Source organism: Eulemur rufifrons, chromosome 3 (genome assembly GCF_041146395.1).
Source record: "Eulemur rufifrons isolate Redbay chromosome 3, OSU_ERuf_1, whole genome shotgun sequence".
Taxonomy (NCBI): domain Eukaryota; kingdom Metazoa; phylum Chordata; class Mammalia; order Primates; family Lemuridae; genus Eulemur; species Eulemur rufifrons.
The window spans coordinates 34,133,920-34,157,708 of record NC_090985.1 but is presented as its reverse complement, the minus strand read 5'-3'; the positions used below and the strand labels follow the sequence as shown (position 1 = coordinate 34,157,708).

Below are 23,789 nucleotides of genomic sequence, written 5' to 3'. Positions count from 1 at the left end.
TAAAATCTAGAATATAGTGGGTACTCAAACATTTGTTGAATGCATCCTGAAAGAAACAGACTGACAAACGAGTGGCAGATAGGAGCAGAAAGTTCATGGGGTAGATTAAGTCCTGTAGCCATGTAGTTAAGTCTTCTGGTTTTCCACCGTATTTTGCACTGTGTCCATGAAACCAAATTTTGTGCCTCTGTGGAACACTTGCATTTAGTATTTCATGTTTTACTAGTTTACCAGGGGCTGCTGTAACAAAGTACCACAAACTGGGTGTTTTAAATAGTAAACATTTTTTGTCCCACAATTCTGGATGGTAGAAGTCTGAAATCAAGGTGTTGGCAAGGTTGATTCCTTGTCTGAGGGCTGTGGAGGAAGGATCTGTTCCAGGCCTCTCCCTGGCTTATAGATGGCCATCTACCTGCAGTTCTCCCTGTATATGTGTCTCAGGGAGAGACTCTAAATTTCCCCTTTTTATAAGGATACCAGCCATATTGGATTAGGGCCTACCCTAATGACTTCATCCTAACTTGATTACTTCTACAAAGACCCTATGTCCAAATATGCTAACATTCTGAGGCACTGAGAGTTAGAATTTCAGCAAACAAATTTTGGGGAGATATAATTTAACCCATAATAGATGTACTTGAGACATGAAATACCACATTTCCATTTTTTAAATTGTACTTATTTCTTATACTTTGTTGTGAACTGATAGTATAGTCAGTTTTACTAAAACCAACCATTTACCTAAGCTTAAGTGAAGTATATCTAGCACTTTGAAAAACTTTGGTAGAATTGAGCAGAAATTCTTTATTTCCTTGTTTCAGTTCTTTTATATACTACCATTGGGATGGGGAAGGAATGTTTGGGTTTGAGTTACTAAAAATATCAAGGGATGAGTTAAATTCTCTGGAGGCTGACTTAAAGTCTTTTTGCCATTTGAATGATTTCAGGAATGGGACATATCTACTGAATATAGAATTTACTGGTATTGTATGAAATCTTACATATATTAGTTTCCTAGGGCTGCCATAAAAAGGGTACCATAAAACTGGGTGGCTTAAGACAGAGTATTTTTCTTTCATAGTTCTGGAGTCCAGAAATCTGAAGTCAAGGTTTAGGCAGGACTATGTTCCCCCTGAAGGTTCTAGGGAACAGTCTTTCTTTGCCTCTTCTAGTTTCTGGTATTTGCTGCAATCCTTGGAGTTCCTAGGTTGTGATACCATAATTCCAACCTCTTCCTCTGTCTTCACATGGCTTTCTTCCTTGTGCAACTATGTATCTTTCTTTTTCCTCATAAGGACGCTAGTCATTGGATTTAGGGCCCTCCATATTCTAGTATGACCTCATCTTAACCTGATTACATCTGCACAGACCCCTTTTCCAGATAAACTCACAATGGCAGGTTGAATATTCCCTAATTTGACTATCCAAAATGCTCCAAAATTCAAAACTTTTTGAGCTCCTCTTTGAGTGCCCAAAGGAAATGCTCACTGGAACAATTTGGATTTCAGATTTTTTGATTAAGGTGCTCAGCCATTATGTATTATGCAAATATTCCAAAATGGAAAAAAATCCAAAATCCAGAACACTTCTGATCCCAGGCATTTGGGACCAAGCATATACTCCACCTGTACTGAGGTTAGTACTTCAACATATCTTTTCAGGGAGCACAGTTCAACTCACAACACTTGTCCGTTGCTTTTAAAGATCAGCTTTACTTTTAATTTCTCTCTTTAATCCTCCAGTTATTCCTAAATAGTAAATGGACAACTTTGTTACCATACACTAATGTACTTGGGCCTGTCAACTTAGAACTCTTCCACTTTCCTGATTGTTAACCTATTGCCTTGGTTTTCAAGGTACATAATTATGCTTCATTTTTTGACTCTGTGTCTTTCTGTTCCAATAGTTTGTTGGAAATTATGTTCTTTTTGTTTCTTTCTTTACCAACTTGCTGTTATATGTTGTGTTTCACATTGTTGACCTATTTTATAACTAATAATAGATTTCATCTCCAGAAGCTTTTTATAATTGGAGTGCATATGAGCTCACTACTGTATGCATATTATCTATGCCACTTTTTATTAAGACAAGGGTATTCTACACAGAATGGTATAAGCAAATGCATTGGAATAAAAGAGTTTGGGGCTGGATTTGAGAGCTATAAGTATTCACAGGTTTTACTGTGAAAAGCGTTACATTTTATTGAGAACTAAGGCTGAAAAAGTAGAGATTATACCTGGCTTCACCTCCAAGACCAGCCTATCAATGAAGCATAAATAGATTGGGGTGATCTATATTTTGGCAAAGTATTACTGACTTCACTTTTTAAAATGTGTACGTGTATGCATATATATAAAGGTAAAGATAAAATAAGCTATGAATCCTCTATACTTTTTAAAATAAGTGATTTGGGTTTTTGTGGTTGTACTTTGAAGGAACTATCTTGTAAGTTGTCTAATTATGGATACTATATTAATTATATTTTCTATTCTGAATATACGTCTGACATAAAATAAAATGTTTTCTACTCATTCCTTCTAGGGTGTTCTTTTTGCCCAATATAAACTTCACAGCCTTTTCAAAGGCATCTGAGTAAATGTCAGGAATTTTTTTTTTCTTTGACAAATTGGAAATGCCACATTCATACGGCTTCTCAGGAAGAATAAAAAGTTATTATGAGTATGTTTGAACTTTAAATATTCATTTGGTTTTAGTATAAAGTGTTTTGTTTATCAAGAACTTAAAGTAGATTTTCTTGTCACCTGCATGGCAAGTTAATTCAGAAGGGAAGTATCAAAGCACAAAAATGAGAAAAAAATGGGAACTAACGTTAGCTAACTAAGTCACAACCCCCTACTTCATTTTATTTTCCAGTGTGCAGTGAGAAGAACTGCTTCTTACCCCAACGACAGTCCCTTTAGTTTTTGTTAGGAGGCAGTGTCCTTTGGCTTACAAAGAACTGGTAATGGTACTAAGTGAAGATGAATGAAGTAGATTTTGCAACTGGCATTGGTAGATTTAGTTTCTTCTTTTTTTAAGTAATTAAAATTTGAAAGCCTGCAGCACAATGATTAGCATTTTTGACATTTAACTTTTGTTCTAAGTCCCTAATATTTTACTGTAATTGATGTATCTTGCCAAGATTGGCTGTTCAGATACCTCTTCTTAGGTCAGAAAAAGAATGCTTATTAGATTGTTTTTCATGAGAACTAAGGACCAGTATGGAGATTATTTATTACCAAAGTATGTTTATTAGCCTTTTATTCCATAGGAATAATGTCCACATACCCCTGCAATAATTTTATGTACTCTGAATAACATTAATAAATAAATTAATTAATTAAAGCAATTTTAATAGAAATCTGAAAATCTTACATTTTAAAAACTTATCCTATATTAAGTATATTAAATGCTTTTAGGTAAAGTTGTCTAAAACCGTGTTTTAACAGAAAGATCTCCATTCCTTTCTTTGTTGTAGATTCTGCATTTTCCTTTATAGCTGTTAATATAATTATCTTAAATTTTTTCACCAAGTAATTATTTAATCTTTTGACACAGTCAGTAGACCAATCTTATAATTACATTGTTTCCATCATGCTACTGCTGTACTGAAACATTTTGAGTTGTTTACATTTTCTACAAGGTTAAGTCCAAACTTAACATCCATGTGTGTGTACAAGATCACCTAAAAGAGAGAGAAGTATATATTAGTATAGACATTTGTACTGTTGTTAAAATTGCAAGGAGGTTTTGGCCTCGGTCTAGTTACTCATCTCACAGTGAACCAATTATTGAGCCAAGGATGATTGCCAAGGAAGAAAGAAAATTATTACTGGGACAGACATCTTGTTGGGAGAATGAGAGAAGCTGCCTCACATCTGTTTCTCATGGGCTTTTAAAGGAGGGTCCACGTGCTTTAGGCAGGTCTGGTGTAACTAACAAGGGGCTCTGTGCATTGGGGCAGGTTTTGGAGAACAGTGAATCTTGGTGTCAGGAAGTCTGCCCAGAGGTCTTCAGATAATAATGTCTGATAAAGGGCTGGGCAAGAAAGAAACATATCTCTGAGTACAGGGCTATTACTCGCACCCAGGGCTATTAGTGGGATGTGGCTTCTGCAAATTCAGATAGCAAATCCAGCAGTGAGACAGATAAGCAGAAGAGAGGATACCCCAGGAGATCCACACTAAGGAGTTTTCTCTCCATCCTATTGACAGAACAAATACCAAAGAAAGAATAGCAAAAAAAAAATTTTTATTTTTCCTTCTTCTTAAACAGACACTTTAGATCACCTAAAGGCCAGCCCTACCACTGGGGGCTTGGGTCCTCTTCCATGGGACACCTATTTACTCTGGTATGGTGGACCCAATTTCAATGAGGTGTGAGTTGTTAGAGGTACTTCATAGGGTCCCTTCCACTTCTCTTGCTTCCAACTGGGGCAGGGACCTGAAAGAGGCAAATTCGTGCATAGTGGTTAGTATCTGACCCACTCGTTTGTCATATTGCTTTGCTCTGCTTTCCTTACTCATGGTTATATTACCAAACTTACCTCAGGGTGCTAGGAAGGGTCTCTCATAAACTATTTCATACGGACTTAAGCCTGTTTCTAGGGGATACCCTTATCCAGAGTAGGGCAAGTGGCAACACCCTATCCCACTTTAGATGGGTTTCCTGCATCAATTCCAGGATGCATGCAGTTTCCATTCTATTAATAGATGCAGGGCTTTGCTTACTTGCTGGGTTACCTCTAATATAAAGGAGGGTCCATTATCACTCTATATGGAGGAAAGGAACCCTTCCTTCAGAATAATTCTAGTAACTTCAGACACTCTTTCTGTTTGGGTAAGATAAGCCTCTACCCAGCCTGTAAAGGTATCTACTAATACAAGTTTAAGTATCTTAGAGAAATCAATTTGCCAATCATTGAAAGGGTGGGTCCCCACATGTTGGGATCCCTGTGCAGCAGGTTGCTTTTATGTCTTTGGATTGTTTGGCGCACATAAATGGTTTGTTGCAAACAGGGTCCTCTTAAATGAGGTCCCACCAAATCCATTAAGGCACAGTGCCCATAATGTGTGCATTCATGTAAATTGCCTTATAAGAGCGTGGCTGAGCCCACAGTGCCTTCTGCAGTGGGTGGGGAGCTGGGGGGAAGGGAGTGGGTTCATAAGATCCAACCTGTCTGATTCCTCCCCAGTTTTATCACACGGCCTTTCAGCCTCTTTATTATGCAATTGCATGAAAGATTGTGCATATGGGATCTTGTTCCATTTACCTGATCTTTAACAAAATAATTCCAGTTGTAAAATAGTATAATATTAATAATTTGAGGTCCCATTCAACAGCCATTTCTCCCCCCACTCCAGCACATACATTAGATTAAAATAAGACCCTTCTCTTTTAGATATAGACTTATAGCTAAAAGAGCAGATTCTCCCCAAAGGGTTTTCAGATGGAATAGAAATGGAGCCTCCCATATTGACAAGGAACAACAACAAATGCAACATGGCAAGTGGACAATACAGGGAATTCCCAGTACAAACAATCTTAAATGCCAAGGCCTTACCAAACAAATGGGAACCACACAGATGAGAACCAGATTCTCAAACGAGAACCAACATCTTCTAATCCAAAAGGGAATGAATTCCCCAGATTCCGTAGTTCCACTCAACCTTGTGACTTCTACTCCCAAATGGAACTTCCAAACAAAATGCCCTGCCTAGGGCTGGAAGGTTTGAAAATCTCCCCGAAGTGGGTGGAATCAAGGGTCTCAGTGTGCACATCAGGGAACTTACCGAATAAATTGCCAAGGCGTTGTGTGACCATTCCAAAATCCATTTTCTTTTCCTCCAAAAAAGTTCAGGTTGGTTGGAGTTGCATCTGATTAGGGGTGAAAGAGATGGGCGTTCTGGAGCTAAAGAGGCGTCAGCAGCTGCTGGGGCAGTCTCTTATTGTCTCACCCTGAAGACAGTGCTTCTACCAGCAAAGACACATGGCTTGACCCAGGGCTGCTTCTTGCCTCTTCCAGCCAGGGTGGCAGTTGTGGGGTGTCATTTCATCAGGGCACCGATGGGCTCACCCAAGGTGCCAAATTCTATTACTGAAAGTTTGGCACTTGTCCTCAAGAGGGCATCAGAAGAATGAGGACAAGTGTTTTGAGGAAAAGGAAAGAGAAGTTTATTAATTTGCTGGCAAATAAGGATGGCAGACTTTTTTTTTTTTATTTTTTAAAGACAAAACATTGTCCTATTTATAAGCACAAATACAGAACTTTTAAAGGGAGTTTTTGGCTTTGGGCTATTGCTGTTTAACTATAGCATCTCCACTGAAGATAATCTCCTGACCTCTGTTGAGCGAGCCATCTTCTGTGGTACAAAGAACAAAAGACTCTCCCCTGCCCTTCTGATTACCTAGGACAGAGATGTGGGTTTTAATTCCCAAAAAGGTTGAGGGGGTTTTAAAGAGGCAGCTTGTAAAACATTTTACCCTCTTTCAGGCTATTACCTCTGTTACAACAGCAATGAATAGGCCAGGCTAACATTGGTATTCATTATGGCTAGATGATTTTATTTTATTTTATTTTGTTTTTTGAGTTTCATAATAAATACAACAAGGTCAGTAATCACACTTTCGAGGATAAACCCAGATGAGTCAATGAATAAAACAGTTAAAATCTATCATAGGGTTATAGCCAATTATTAGCACTTTTTGGTCCTATATAATCTTATGTAGTTGGACACATGTATGTAAGACTTGAAAGAAGGATAATAAACATATACAGTATTAACTCCATGTCTTAAAATTTGTTATCCATATAGTTCGTTCACTCAGTATGAATGGCTGTGCTTTACAACCTCACCTTTTATCTCTTCACTTATTGGAAACTGAATTATCATTTGTTCATTATTTCAGGGGGGGAAAAAAAAAACAGGAACTAAAAAAGTTGACATATGATAACCCAAAATAAGTCACACAGGCAAAGATCTCAATCAAGACAAAGTTTGAGGACACACCCAGGAAAAGGAAAAACCACAGAAGTATCTGTGGCCTATCTCCAAAGAGGGATTTGGGTACTCAGTATTAACGGGGAGAGGGCTTATAGGAAGGGAAAGGGGGAGGTTGGTGGGCAGTGAGACAAATGGTTACATTCTTGTGAGACTGTAGTTAATGCTCCGGAAATCTGCATTTTACTTAAGATTTTAAGAGAAAAAGGAAGAATCAGTTATGTAGATGACCCCGGGTAGGTGGAAGAATGGTTGATCTTGTCTCTGTTTTGTACCTGGGAAAATAAACTTATGCTCAACATTATTAGTGTGGAATCAACAGACTTTAGTTTTAGGAGCTAGACTTAGCATGTAGACCTAAAGTTACAATTTGCATATCCTTGTTTATAGGAGGTCAGCAAGGAATTTCCTTATGAATGATCTGTGGGGCCAGTCCTTGTAGATGCCTGATGCCTTTTACCTTTCTGTGGGGATCTGGCTAATGCATACCTTGCGTGACTCAGCCTCCAGGCTTGACCTCCTCTTTTGTATAAGGATTTGGGGGAGGTAGACCTGAGATTTTTATTTTCCTTTACACATATGAAAAGTTGAATAAGAATAAGCCCTGCTCTTGTGAAACTACATGGAAACGAACAGTTACAGATGGACTATTATAAAACAATTAAAGCCTTGTAAATTCCTAACCTTTTAGAACTTCCTGTTTATGATTTTCCGACCATCATTGACAGTAATTTTGCAACTATACTCTAGTCAATGAAAAAAGAAGGCAAACTCTATAAAATAATTTAAAGTGGTTTATTCTGAGCCAAATTTGAGGACCATGGCCTGGAGCCATGCCCTGGAGTCTTGAGCAAGGGGACTCACTGTGGTTGGATTACCCTTTGGTTTTATACATTTCGGGGAGTCCGGAATTATAGGTAAAGTCATAATACATGGAAGGCATACATTGATCTGGCCTAAAAAGGTGGAACATCTCAAAGTGGGGGCTTACAGGTTACAGGTGAGTTTAAAGACTCTTTGATTTGTAATTGGTTAAAGAAATTAAGGTTTGTCTAATGGCTTCCAGTGTTTTAAGTTAAGATAAGGAAACCTGTTTATCAGAGACAAGCCACTGTACTATAACCAGATTCAAGTGGTTTTTTTATGTAAATTGAGGACCTGCAGGTTTGTCTTGCATAGCCTTAGGCCTGTTAATGAGTTACAAAGGATATCTACAAGAAGGGGAGGGGGACATGATGAGGAGTGTCTGAGTTCCCTTCTCCTGGCCATCAACTCAGCTTTAGGGTTTTTCTGGGGTCCCCTTGGCCAAGAGGGGGTCTATTCAGTCAGCTGAGGGAGAGCTTTTTATTTTAGTTCACAATCTTAAAATTGTCTATTGACGATGACAACTAGAATTTTTTGAATTTTATCTTTCTAGTTTTAGAACTTTTTGAAGATGTATCTTATATTCCTGGCACCTTGCATATAGTGGGTACCTCTTAAACCTATTTTGATTGATCGACTAGTCATGAAATAGTTAAATGGTCTTTGAATGTCTAACTTGGAAGAATTCCTTGAATGTGGAACTTCTGTTACTGTGTCTATTATTAGAATAAGACCAGTGCCCAATTCTTGATCCTGTTAGAAGAAATCTCTGCTTTTATCATATGTTCAATATCAAGTGCCAAGGGTGGGGTTTCTGCAGGCACTGTAAATTTTTTTAGATATTTATTTTAGTAGAACTTTCCTTTTGCTATTGTCTCATTCTAATCAATTATTTTATCCTTCAACATTTACTCAAAATTACAAAATATCTTAAATTCCATACTTTAGGTAGAAGATGTTTATCTTGCTAAAAGCTGATTAAAATAAAAATAAACTGGTAGATCCTTGTAAGGGACATTTCATATTATCTGTTCTTTTCAATAAGAATCTATAATCTTGTAAACTATGTGATCATTCTCTTGTTTTTCACATCCGATACATGGTCTATAGAATAGTGATTTTCAATGTGGGTTTTCTGAAATTACCACTGTTTTATTTTTAGTCAAAATATTAAGTCCTTGAAATTTTAAATTACATTAATATAAAATCATGTTTTCATGTTTACTTGCATTTTAAAATGCTCTTAGTTTCTTCTTCTTCTGTTTACTTATTCCTGGAACATTTTTTAAAGTTCCTGTGTCTTTTATCCCTGTAATTGGTTTCTTTGTAAAAGTACAGTACTTTAAAAATCTCCTTTGTTTTCTCTAACACTGTCCTTTTATAACTTACTTCCTATTTATTCAGATGTCTTCTCTTTCACTTCCTCCTCTGTGGGTCATCCCTTAAATGTTTTCTTTCCCCAGATTCTTTAACTCTATTTTTTGGTGATGATTTCAGGTACTCTAGTTGCTTTTGCTATCACTTATATGCTTTTGGTTCTTAAATTTATATTTCCAGTCTAGATCAATTTGTCTTCTATAGTATATCCCACTTTCAGGTTTACCTTCAATTTTACATGTGCAAAATAGAATTCATTCTCTCTCTTTGATACCCTCCTTCTACGCCAGAGTGTATCCTCTGTGTATCTTGTTGGTCAGTGACACCACCACTCCAATCAGTTGTGCAAACTATTCTGTCTCCTTGTTATTTATTTATTTTTTTGAGACAGAGTCTCGCTCTCTTGTCCGGGCTAGAGTATAGTCTCATCATCATAGCTCACTGCAACCTCAAACTCCTGGGCTCAAGCAATCCTCCTGCTCCAGCCTCCTGAGTAGCTGGGACAACAGGCACACACCACCATGCCCTACTAATTTTTTTTTGTAGAGACAGCGTCTTGCTATGTTGCTCAGGCTGGTCTTGAACTCTTGGGCTCAAGTGATCCTCCTGCCTAGGCCTCTCAAAGTGCTTGTATTACAGGTGTGAGGTACTGTTCCCACCCTTCCTTATTTTTGACTCCTCCCTCTTTGTACCTATATACTTGGTTGTTTCCAAGTCTGCTTGCTGCAAGTTTGCAGATCACCTAAAGGCCGGCCCAACTACTGGGGCCTTGGGTCCTCTTCCATGGGACATCTGTTATGGTGGACCCAAGGTTTTACTTCTGATAATTTCAATGAGGTGTGAGTTGTTAGAGGTACTTCATAGGGTCCCTTCCACTTCTCTTGCTTCTAGCTGGGGTAGGGACCTGAAAGAGGCAAATTCGTGCATAGTGGTTAGTATCTGACCCACTCGTTTCTGAATACCGTAGCATTCATCAGTTCTTTCACTCATTTGGTCTCCTATATGGTGCTTCATATGATTCAGTTGTAATATATGAGATGATCTTATAGGTATAGCCTGTGTTATAACTTTTTATTTATTGTATAACTTAGATAAGGATAATCTCCTAGGTTGGATCGGGTGGCCTATGCCTGTAATCCCAGCACTTTGGGAGGCCACTTGAGGCCAGGAGTTTGAGACTAGCCTTGTTAACAGCCCAACTAGTTTCATTGCCTGCTGCTCAAGAGGAAGCCAGTACACTAAAATAGCGGGGGTTACAGTGGAGAAAGAGTTTAATTTCACAGGTATCATGGGAAGAGATGGAAGGAAATTCTCAAATCCATCTCCCTGATAATTTGGGAGAAAGATTTTAAAGGTAGTTTGCAAGGTAAAGGGCTAGCCAGTTGGGTCTGCTGATTAGCTGGGTTCAGGATGGAATCATAGGGGTGTAGAAATTATCTTGGGCTAAGTCAGTTCCTGGGTGGGGGTTACAAGACCAATTGAGTCAATTCCTTGGTTCAGGCCAATGGTCTGGAATCTCACAAAGTAGCCTTAGGTTTCACAAGGGTGATGTTATCCGTGTATGTACAAACACACACACACACACACACACAGACACATACACCCCTTTGCAGAGTTCAGGCTCCTACAACAGTTCCCACCTTGTGGCCCTTTATTAATTTTGTAAAGGGTAGTTTCAGCCTGGGCAACATAGCAAGACCTTGTCTCTGTGATAAATGAGAGAAAAGATTAGTCATGTGCGATGATGCTTGCCTGTAGTCCTGGCTACTTGGGAGGCTGAGGCAGGAGGATCCCTTGAGCCCAGGAGTTCAGGGCTGCCATGTGCTATGATCACGCCACTGTACTCTAGGTAGGGTGACAGCTAGATCCTGTCTCAGAATACAAATAAAAAAAAAAAAAAAAAGATAGTCTCCTAAACATCTAAAGTACACAATAAGAAAAAGTCATACACTTAATTCTTTAAATTGTTATATAGGGGGAGTGGTTCTCTAGAGCAGTAGCTCCATTTTTAGAAATAGAAATTCTGGCATCGTGTCCTAGAGATTGATTCAGAAGGTCTGGGGCCAGGGAGTATTCACTTTTCAAAATACTACAAGAGATTCTTCAGAAGGCTCTTGGCCACCATTTGAGAAATGTTGTACTTTGGAAACATGATAGGATTTATTCTGAGGTGACCTTTTGCCATAAGAGAATAAATATAGTTGGAGTAGACGTTTATGAATGTTGATTTTGTTAGGGAGTTAGAAATGGTGGTAATTGTTCTTAGAGATGTGTCAATGGTAAGAATTTGGTAGACAAATTGGTATAAGTAGATTTATATACATCTACCTAGAGACTGAGGGTGAATTCAGTCATTTGCCATTATTATGGTTTTGTTTGCATCTCTGTTTTTAGGAAAGGGATTACTTACTTCATTTTATGTAACATTGATTTCTTACAATCTTGATATGTTTTAAAGGTCCTGATGTCAGATACCAGTTTTATAAATATTTGCGCATTTCATAATGCCTATCTTAGTACCTTGAATGTGGTAGACATTTTATAAAACATTTTAATTATAAATGTTCAGTTAATGAGCTTTTTATGAAATTATTACATTATTTTATATACAGCATTATGGTTGTAGTTATTGTATATGAGAAAAATTAAAGAGCTAGGTAAACTCTTAGGGTTTTTTGTTTGTTTGCTTGTTCTTTCTTTTTCCCCCTCTACAATCTTCTGTGTTTCTTTTTTTCCTTTCCCTTATCTGTCCTGACTGGATTGTTGTTGCTTTTCCTCGTTTTGTAGCTGTAACTGAAAATATGACTATTTCATTTGATGCCTTTATACATGTTCCAATACTCAAGAGAATTAGTAGGATAATCCTAGGGTCCTGGTTTGCCTGGGATGGTCAAAGTTTACGCCACTGGTCCTGGCATAATTGAAAATAGCACCCTCAGTCACCCTCAAGATATGAAATTATATAAGTACCTTTAAACTTTGAAACCATCTAAAGGAGTGATTTGCAAATTGAGTTCTTGCCTTCACTTGTTCATTGGGGCCCATCACAGCCTCCACAATCTTGTTTTTCATTGTATTAATATTATTAGCTCTTTCTGTGTTTGATTCCTAATTGTAAGCATTTTCTAGGCTCCCAATTTTGGGTGTCATCTATCAAGTAGCACTAGTAACATCTTTATTTTTGATGAGAAGTTTTGTGTTTTGTATGTGGAATTTTTAATTTAATAGTATTTTTGAACTGTACAAGATTTTGGCTGTCTCAAGAAATGTTTGCCTTTTCAAAATGGTTTTGAAATGAGTGACAATTCCTGGGCCATTAGCTTATGTCCAGGCATTGATATATTTAAAAAAAAAAAAACAGTTTTCAAAAAGACATTGAACAATGTTCCATGGTGTTCCATAAAAATTTGTTCAGGTTTTTTAAGAATCCTTTACAGGAGATAGTCAACTTATAAGCAGGCTAACTGAAGGGAAAGTTGTAAATTCAGTTTCTTTTGTCCTCTTTCAAATTAAAGGAAACTGTCACCAAAAACACTGATCTCAACTTTTGTTTATTTTTAAAGAACACCTTTTCTTTTTAAAGTAAAATACCCCTGTACTTTTTGTCTAGCTTTGTTATTTTGCATATTTACTAAGATTTGCTCTGAGAAGTAGAAACTAAGTGCCTATAGAAAACTCCAAAAATATTGATTGGTTGAAATATGCTCTAGAAGTGGAAACCATTCCCATAATAATATGACTTTGCCAATTGTTTCCCTAACTGAACATTCAATAATGTTGTTGTTGTTTTTGCCAGCTGGTGTTTTTGTTAGACTGTGTTTTAGTAGGACTCTTAAAACGCATTAGTACTTAAGACTATTAGGTGCACTTTCAGTTCTATTATAAATTCTGCATAGTCTGATTTGCCTTTTGCCTTTCCTCTGTTTTTCTCCCTCTTAATCATGATCCCTAACATTTATCTTAGACCACTACACAATTACCCCTCTCCTCCAAAACATATTAATTGTGCAAAGTAAATATCAATGTAATAGTACCATCGTTTGCATTGAAGAAGAAAGTTACTGCTTAACATACTTTTTAAAAAAATAGTTGAAACCATTGAACATTTGATCCTTTTTCTAATTCTAACAGTACTACTGACATTATTATAGAGGGCATTAGTCAATATTTTATATATTAAAAAAGGGAATCACATACTATAATATTTCAGTTTTCAGTTCTATATCATCTGATTACTTACCTCCAGAGATTGGGAGATAGGAGTAGTCTCCTTGCCCAGACTCTGCCTTCTGAGCACATTTGAAAATGATCTGTGACATGCAGGGTCCAGGGATATTGTCTTAGAAATAGGGATGAACCATGAACCAGGCAGTGTTCTATGGTGGTGAGGCAGAGGTATGAGTAGTTTTCTTTCCTGGTTGCAGCTCTGGTTTCCGTGTTACCCACTGGATCATTTTTTACTTATTTTGCAAGCTAAGCCATCATCAGATGAAATGAATAGGCAATTATATTTTCTGATTTCAATATTTTAGCTTTTTTTCCAAATGATGATTCTAGAAGCTTTTCAGTGAAATCTCTCAGAATGATATTTTCTAAAAGCCAGGATTATTCGGTATTTTATTGCTTTTGTCCTTGGGTAACTCTGCTGAGTGATGCTTAGTTTTTTCCGATACGTATGATAGTATATAGTAAAGTTAAATCTAGGTGTAAATCTATAAATCAACTACTTAGAAGTGGTAGAATGTCTCATTAATACTTTTTAAACTTAAAAATTGTAATAGTGGAAAAAAATCAGATATAGAGTACAGACCAATCACTAGTTGTGTAAAAAAAAAAGAAGTGCTGTTTTTTTCTGCAGGCAGTATTCCAAAATAGTTTGAAAAAGTATACTAGAGTTTTGTCTGTATTATGCCTATTGTAGAGCAAAGTATTGCAATGCAAGGGAAAAGCCATCTTTTAAAACAGAATTGGAGCTTTAATTCTACTTATTGGTCTGTTCTCTTTTCCATAAGGTTTGTGTGCCTGGGAATAAAAAACAAGTAGTGAAACTGAGAATGAAAGGAGAGAAGATATAGAATTACATGCGGAAAGAATCGTGTAATAAAATACTCCTCTAATGGATTAAAATCCTTTTAAAAGGAACACTTTCCTGAAGATAAGACTATTTTGTTCCCTATCCTTTGACCCCATATCTATTTAGCCACCAAACTCTTTTTATGCTCCCCACGTTCCTTTCGAAGCTCTGGGTCCCTGGAATATGTGTTTTGTTTTTTCCAAGTGCCATCCTCCGTAGTGGCGCTTGCATTATTCCGTTTGATCGTGGTTGTCTTTCACATTCCCGCTTTCCTGTAGTTGAGTCCTGCTTATTATTCTTCAAGGGAGCCCTCCGCATTCTAGCTCAAGTCCCATATCCTTAGCAAAACTCTCTTTACTTGAGCTAGAAGTATTTGTTTTCTCTCTTTTCTGAATCTCTGTGGCCCTCGAGGCCATCTGGTCCATTTGACATTGCATATCTCTTGTCCTAAAATGTCCAAATCTTGTTTTAAAACTTAATTTTTAAGCGTTTGTCTTTTCAAGTATGTAGGTAGTTACCTTTTAAATTCCTTAGAGAATAAGCTTAGCACAGTGTCCTGAATGCCACATAACACCTATATTATAGGCTTTATATATATTATATAGAAAGTGTGTTGGTACTTGGAAAGGGTAGATGTGAGTGGGACTATAATATTACCAAATCTTTCGTATTAAATGAAGTGAACGTCTTTTTCTGATATTAACTGAATGAGCAACTTGACTTTTAATTTTAACCTTGAAGGGAATATATGTGAGACAGACTCTTTTAAGTGCTTCTGGACAACACAGAACTAGAGTTTTTGCTGTGATGAATTTTTTTAAATCTTCCAATAGAAAATCTGTCTCTTTTCACCTTAATTGCTGGTGGCCTCTGTTAGACCTAGAAATAAAACATGAATTGTTAAAAGTGATTCAGTTGACATTGTTATCTGTTGGAAAAATCATATTGTTCTGACATGTATTTGGTGTTTTGTGGTAGACAGTGTACTTCATTATAATTTGGTTTGATTTTTATAGCACATAGGAGCAGATATTCAACTCTTTTGTTTTTTAATAGAGATGGGATCTCACTTTGTTGCCCAGGCTGAAGTGCATTGGCATGATCATAGCTCACTGCAGCCACCAATTCCTGGGCTCAAACCATCCTCCAACCTCAGTCTTCCAAGAGTAGCTGGGACTATAGGTGCGAGCCACCATGCCTGGATAACTTCATTTTATACATCAGTGAATTTTGTGTCCTCATTTATATAGTGAAAAACATTTTTGTAAATGTCTGCTTTATGCCAGACATGCACAGTAATGAGTAAGATATATGGGCTTTGCATTTGAGGGACTCATATTATAACGTGTGTATGTATATATGTGTGTGTGTGTGTATGCATATATATATAGATATATAACGTATATATATGGCACAATAAATTGTTACAGATGCTATGACAGAAATATATAGTGAGGGCATAAGAGACCAAATTCCAGTAATCATAGCCACTGCCATTTAAAAGTATGAAATTTAGTGAGCCCTAAATATGTCAGTGAATTTCCAGCATGTTACATATAAGAATTAAATGAGATAATATAGAATTGCTGTACAGAAGTTACTATTACTTGTGCTTCTAATACTGTTACTTTCTACTTGATCATGAAACAAACCTCATTCAAAGTCATACAGGCAGTTTCCATAATAGAATCTAAGTGAGCATTCTTCAACACCAGTGACAGTGTCACAAACTTAGCATTTTTGTTTCAGAGGATAGCTTTATCCCAAGTACCCAGTGGCGTGGTAGCATTTAGTTTAATATTGAAGACATTAATCTTTTCAGTTAATTTAAATTATCATTGAGTAATATAGTCAGTTGAATATGAAAATTGCTTATTTTAAAAGGGATCTTTTTTTAATTACCCAAATCCCCAAACTTTGCCTAGGAAAACAAATGTTATCACAAACTAGAGGTACTCAGTGATGGACCAGCCACTCATAATATTGGTTCCCAATATGCAGAATTCTCCTAGCGCCTTTATATGCCCACGTACATGATCCATACTATCAGTTTAGCTTTGAGGTTCTCCATGCAGCGGCTCAAGTTCTTCTATGAATGCCTCTTTGAGCCTGGGTAGGTTGGAAATTAACATCTCACCATCAAAGAAGAGGATGTTTCCTCTCCTAGAGATGGATTCACCTCCCTCCTGTGTAAGGACTAAGACATTGCTGAATCCACATGAGAATGATGTTAGGGAGCTAACAAGAAGAAATTTTCTTGGGGTATTGAATAGAAAAAAATAAACTGCTATACTTTCTCAACACAGAACACTTCTGTGACCAAATGTGTGGGGGATTTTCCCCACACACCAAGCAAGCAATTCTCCAGGTGAGTGTCCTCTAATTTAATGTAGTTCTGACACTATCTACCTGGAGGTAGTGTCAGATCCTACAGGTTGAGGACTCTGCCCTCCGCTTCTGATGCTGACTGGAAACCCCAGGTTGTTTTTCTGTGCTTCTCAAGACCACTTATAAATTGGGGTTCCCATTACCCTCTCCTGGGGTTGAACTAATTTGCTAGAGTGGCTCACAGAACTTAGGGAACTGACAACCTCCAGGGAGGGGAAGGGACTGATAGTTAAGTTGGTTATCAGATATCAATGATTTAATCAACCATGCCTATATAATGAAGCCTCCATAAAACCCCAAAAGCACTGGGTTTGGATGGGCTTCTAGTTAGCTGAACATGTGGAGGTTCCTGGAGGGTGACTTGCAGAAGAGAGCAGGAAAACTCTTTGCCCTTTCTTCCATACCTGGCCCCATGCATCTCTTCCACCTGGCTATGGATCAGTATCCTTCGTAATATGCTTTATGATAAACCAGCACAATTTTAAGTAAAGTGTTTCCCTAAGTTCTGTGAGCCACTCTAGCAAATTAGTTGAACCCCAGGAGGGGGTGCTGTTTCTTTTAGTAGTTTCATAATTGCAGGTCTTAGATTTAAGTCTTTAATCCATTTTGATTTGATTTTTGTATATGGTGTTTGCTCTGCGTGTGGAGATCCAGTTTTCCCAGCACCATTTATTGAGGAGACTGTCCTTTCCCACTGTATGTTCTTGGCACCTTTGTCGAAGATAAATTCACTATAGATGTATGGATTTCTTTCTGGGTTCTCTGTTCTGTTCCATTGGTCTATGTGTCTGTTTTTATGCCAGTACCATGCTGTGGTTACTACAGCTCTGTGGTATAATTAGAAGTCAGGTACTGTGATTCCTCCAGTTTTGTTCTTTTTGCTCAGGATGGCTTTGGCTACTCTGGGTCTTTTGTGGTTCCATATAGACTTTAGGATTATTTTTTTCTATTTTTGTGAAGAATGTCATTGGTATTTTGATGGAGATTGCATTGAATCTGTAGATTGCTTTGGATAGTATGAACATTTAAAAAATATTGATCATTCCAGTCCCTGAGCATGGAATATCTTTCCATTTTTGTTGTATTCTCTTCAATTTCTTTCATCAGTGTTTTATACTTTTTATTATAGAGATCTTTCACTTCTTTGGCTAAGTTTATTCCTAGGTATTTTATTTTATTTGTAGCTATTGTAAATGGGATTACTTTTGTGACCTCTTTTTCAGATTGTTTACTGTTGGCATATAGAAATGCTACTGATTTTTGTATGTTGATTTTGTATCCTATAACTTTACTGAATTTGTTTATCAGTTCTAATAGTTCTTTTGTGCCATCTTTAGGTTTCTCTGGATATAAGATCCTATCGTCTGCAAACAAGGATAATTTGACTTCTTCCTTTCCAATTTAGATGCCCTTTATTTCTTTCTCTTGTCTGATTCTTATAGCTAGAACTTTCAGTACTACGTTGAATAACAGTGGTGAGAGTGGTCATCCTTATTCCAGGTACTTTTTATGTTATTAATTTAGTACCCCTAACCATGAGAGGTAGGTAGTAGGATTTTCCTGTTCACTTACTAAGGCTCAGAGAGCCTTATAGAACAGATTGCCCCAAGCTTGTCTGTACCCTACTATGGCAATCAGCTTGGCACTTTTTTTTTTTTTTTTTGGTCATAATTTTTCTCTGTGCCTGAGTTCTATTTCCCCATAGTTATCCCACTTGAGCCTTCCTGTTTCACATTCTCCCTTATGTATCGTAATCAGGGGGTCTGAATTCTATATGCTACTGTAGAAGGAGAATAACGGATAACATTCTCCTTTATGTGGTAGAATTAAATTTAAATGAAGAACTTTTATTGCTTAGACTTGCCAGTTGTTTGAGGCTTTCTATGATATGCTCATTCCTTTTTTCCTTTGGAAAAGAGAAAGTTGGGAAGAGGTCAAAAATAGCATGGTATTAGAACCTAAGTGAGTTTGTTGAAAGAGGTCAGAAGCTAGGATGAGGAGGGATTAAAGGAATGCTTTAAGGAAAAAATGTTTTAAGTAGGCTTACTTTCTTATTTTAACTGTATGAAAGTCTACTTTTATTAAACTAGCAATACAAGTACTTTAGTGATATCTTATTTAAGCTAATTGGCCTTGCTAGCAGAATTTGATATGTATATTATCAAGTTCTTGATAGCTTTATATTTGATGTCAATGACAAGTTAGATAAGTTACAGTACTTTAGTGTCCTCTGATAATTAATTAGAAGTAAAGTGAACTAGTGTACTTCCTGAACAGTAGGTAAAGGGATCTAGAGACAGAAAGATCAACTAGAAAATACTCTCACACAACATGAAGGACTATGTTCAGGTACCTGCAGCTGAACTTGAAAAGCCTTATGAATTTACTTCAACAGGGGAGTCAACCACATTTCTATACTTGAGTAGGTGCAATGATTTTATTTTACTTGTGATATTTGTGTGTACAGCACTCTTATTTGAAATATAGAGCAATATCTTTTGTGATTATTATTGCCAGTCATTTCAACCTTATATTGTCTTTGATATAATTTTATAGAGACCTGAGTAAATTGAAAATTCTGTGTCTTCCTTATAGTGGGTAGCTTTTCATTTATAATAAATGGTCACGCAGGTGTTGTTGTTTTGTTTTGGGCCTTCCTGAAAAACTCACTGTGATCATTTTTCTCTATATGGCAGTGTACTGCTCATCTGTTAGGCACACACATTCCTGCAATCATGTTCTTTGGTCATGATTTGTAGAAAGTTAAAATGTTTGAAGTTATTAGATATCGTCTGGTACTTTTCTGGTTCCAAACGAAGCGTAGAATTATTTTTTCTAAATCTGCAAAAAACAACGTTGGTATTTTGATGGGGATTGCACTGAATCTGTAAATCACTTTGGGTAGCATGGACATTTTAACAATGTTGATTCTACCGATCCATGAGCATGATATGTTTTTTACAACATCTGCAATTTCCTTTCTCAGTGATTCTTCTTTCTCTTTGTAGAGATCTTTTACCTCCTTGGTTAAATATATTCCTAGGTATTTTATTTTCTTTGTAGCTATTGCAAAAGGTATTGAGTCTTTGATTTGATTCTCAGCTTGACTGTTGTTTGTGTATAGGAATGCTGTTGATTTGTGTATGTTAATTTTGTGGCCTGAGACTTTACTGAATTTATTTATCAATTCCAGGAGTCTCTTGGCAGAATCTTTGGGGTTTTCTAGATGTAAGATTATATCGTCAGCAAAGAGTGATAGTTTGACCTCCTCTTTCCTCATTTGGATACTTTTAATTTCCTTCTCTTGCCTGATTGCTCTGGCTAGGACTCCCAGCACCATGTTGGTACTTGAATTTAGTGTGACAGTTGCCAATGAAGTTAGGAGATCTGGATTGTAATCACAGCTCCTCAAATCCTTACCAGCTCTATGATATTGGGCAACAATCAGCCTCTCTATGCCTGTTTCCTCGTTATTCAGTGGAGGTGATAATAACCACCCGCAGAGTTGCTATAGAAGTGAATGGATAATGTTATGAAGTCCTTAGTAGAGTGCTGTGCATGTCATGCTCAGAAAATGGCATTTACCCCTACTGGTACTGATACTTTTATTGAAAGCTTTTTGTGAACCGTGTGTGAAATTTATTGTGATTTTTAAATGAGTAGTTTACAGCAAAGGTTTTTGCATGGTTGGGAATACTGTGTTAAGGGCCCTCAATCACATTCTGCTTACACTTCCCTCTCTTACTGCATTACTAATAACAGCTACCATTCTACTGAGTTCTTACTTAATAAGAACTTTACATACAATTTTATTTACTTTTCACAATAATTATGATGAAGGCATTATTACATCTATTTTTACTGATGAGGACACATAGGTGTAGTAAGACAAATAATCTGCCCACCCAGCTGGACAGTGGAAGACCTCGGATTCCCCTCACATCTGTCTGACTCCAAAGCTCCTCCTCTTTACCCCGGTGCAGCCTGTTTGGCATTTTGCTGCTTGCTTATGTCTCCCCCAGTAGACCTAAGCTTCCTGAAAGTGAGAACTGGATATTGTTTGTGCTCCAAAATTTCTCATTTATTTTTCAGGCTCCTTTATACTAAAAGCAATGTATAATGTATAATATCAGAAAGTGTCAGTGTAAGTGAAACTTAATAGCTTATTAAGAACCTTCTCTAATTGAAAATAACAAAATTTCCTATTTTGACAGAAAACTTAAAGTATTAGGACTTGTTTCTCAGTCCCACTGCCAGTCTTCACCATGATAACAATATGAATTTATTATATTTGGCCTTGCATTAGTGTTAACAAAGTATTCACCATAATCTTCTTTTCAGGTTCAAAGCTTCTTTCATCATTGCAATATCGTACCTGGCTCAGTTCTTGTGTGATAACCATTCAATACATATTTGATTTTAATTTATTTCTATGTTAGTAATAATACTTATCTGAAGTATTTTTAGATTATTCTAAATGCCTCGGATTCATCAGTAAGCAAAACAGCCATTCTCACCTCCATCTGAGCTTATGTCCTGGTGAGAGGAGACAGATGAGGACCAATAAGTACAATAGGAAAATTATTTAATATGTTCAGTGATAAGTACTATGGGAAAAGGAAAGTAGAGCAGAGTAAGGGTGGTTAGAGAGGGTCATGTGAAGAATTAAAGGAGGTGACAGAGTTAGTGTGGCAGATCTTTGAGCTCGTTCCAGGCCAGGGGAACAGAGAACAAAGATCCAAAGGAGGGTGCCTAGCTCGTTGGGATTAGCAGGGAGACCATCGGGGCTGGCGTGGAGTAGATTGGGACAGGCAGGTGGGGGTGTATGGGGAGTCATAAGAGATGAGATCAGAGAGGAAGTAAAGGGGGTCCAGGCTATGTTTTTGCTTTATAGGATGAATTTGGTGTAGGGGGGTGAGTATTACACAAAAATTCTTAGAAGCTGCATGTCTGTGGAGGGGATGAGAAATTTAGCTTTCTCTTTTCTTAGTCACATATTGAATTTGTATACTTTTTTCTATTTTTGGCAGTTTGTACTTTTTATTTTAAATAGCCCATTAATATTCAGAAACTTGGATTTCTATGTCAGTTTACAATATTAATAATGTCTATATTTTTTTTAAACAGGAGTATGTTGCTGCTGTTCTGCTTTGCGTCCTCGCTATAAACGCCTGGTGGACAACATATTCCCTGAAGATCCAAAAGTAATTTGATCTACATCTACTGATCCTTCTCTTTGCTGACCCATTCTGCCCCCCTGCTGACCTCCCTAAGGTTTCCCTAATTTCATTTCTCTACTTTTACCCTTACATCTCACCATGAATACTATTTTTATACTTCTCTTTTTTTTGCTTTTAAATGTTCCATGCTTGCTTTTCTGGTTTTCAGATCCTTTTATAGATTAGGCACAAATCTGGAATGATGGACAGTTGATGTTCTTTTTTAGTGCTTAATCTAAGTAACACTGATTAAAAATTTATGAACCAGTACCAGATTATACTAAGTTCTCAGGATACAACTGTGAATGCAGACATGGTTTTCTGCTCTCACCAAGCAGAAGTAAATTGGTAATTACAATATTGTGTGAAAAAAATGTTGTGATAGAGAAATGAAATACAGGCTGCTACTGGCGTGGATAGGAGTGATACCTAATTTAGGTTGAGGAAAAGAAAGGCCTGGAGAGAATGAAATGTCAGTTAAGAGCCAAAAAATAAATAGAGATTGGGCACAAAGTTTTTAGAAGAGACTTGAGAGGGAAAGGGAGATGGTACCAGGCAGAATTTTTTTTCTTTTTACTTAAATACTGTTTAATTTTTTCATAAAAATTATTTGTGACGATTACTAGTTTCAAAGCAACTGAGTTTGAGTGATTTTGTGACATTGCCTTAAACTTTGTAAGACTCCTTTAGTCTTGTGTTAAATGGATATGAACAAAAAATGTTACATGCATTTTGACTTTCAGAATTTGCTTTATTTTAAAATGTAACCAACTGTAGAAATCTTTTGGTTATCTCAGTATTAACTTAATGTTGATATATCTCATTTTTAATCAATTCTGTTTAACACATTGACTGCCACACTAGAACAAAAAGATTTTTCCTTGGGGCCACGGTGTTTTATTATGAAAACACAATAAAAACTTCAAAAACAGAATGACCTTTCTAATTTAATGAAAAATTTAATGAAAAACAAAATTTATCGACTTCTATTCATTTAATCCACATTTTTAGAATTAATTTTTCAATATTGATTGTAACAATAAGAACATCAACAAGTGAGATTTTCATGAACCAACTGCAGGGTTTTGCCCAGGTTTTCCTTCACGAGGCCCCAGACTCAAAACTAGCCTGAGTTAAATACAATTCACATGGCAGTTAATGTGTTAAACATTCAGATATATAGAGGAGATGAATCAATTGAATATTATTGGCTGCCAGATATTCTGGATAATTTGTGGCATATTAAAAACCCTAAGTAGGGTACTTGTCTTTAAGGACCTTTCCATCCATTGACTGACATAAAGCAAAAACATACTAAATATTAAATCACAATACATAAATCAAGAAGTAAAATGTGAAGTAAATCAGGTACCTCTAAAGCAGGGAGGTATCACTGTGAGTTGGCAATATCTGGGAAGCATTCTTAGAGGAAATGAGATTTGCTGACCTTTGAAGGATCTGTACCATCTGGAGAGGTAGAAAAAATTAATCTCTTCATTGCAAGTGAGGGGAAAGAGAAAAAGCTTGGGAAAGCAAGGGCTGCATTTGAGGTCTAGAGCAGGTTAATCCATAGACTTCAAATGAAGGTTCATGTAGTCTAATTGTAGCATGTAATGGGTGGTAATAGTGTTGACCATGAGGTCTGATTTGAAATTTCGGATATATCAGTCGTTAAACTGAATAGTTAAATCATTATTTTCCTGAGACATCTGGGACATATGGTTACTGAAGGTAGGGTGGGGGCCAGACTATGGAAGAATGTGAATGACAGGCAAGGCGTCTACTTTACCCACTTTAATTTGTAGATAGTGAGGATGCATTAACCACCTGATCATGGGAGTGACAATAGATAAATTAGAGAATGGT

General features: G+C 36.8%; 1 protein-coding gene across 3 annotated transcripts in view; it reads left to right on the top strand.

Annotated features, from left to right (window-relative positions):
- The window catches only part of EFR3A (EFR3 homolog A), a 99,292-nt gene that overhangs the window by 14,646 nt on the left and 60,857 nt on the right, over positions 1-23,789 (top strand). For 2 of the 3 annotated variants that reach the window (XM_069465399.1, XM_069465398.1), the window contains exon 2: positions 21,832-21,908. In XM_069465399.1, coding sequence (XP_069321500.1) covers positions 21,832-21,908 — 77 coding nt within the window. Of the gene's footprint in view, positions 1-21,831; positions 21,909-21,972; positions 21,979-23,789 lie in introns of those variants that run through there. The other variant, XM_069465400.1, reaches the window with a different exon arrangement.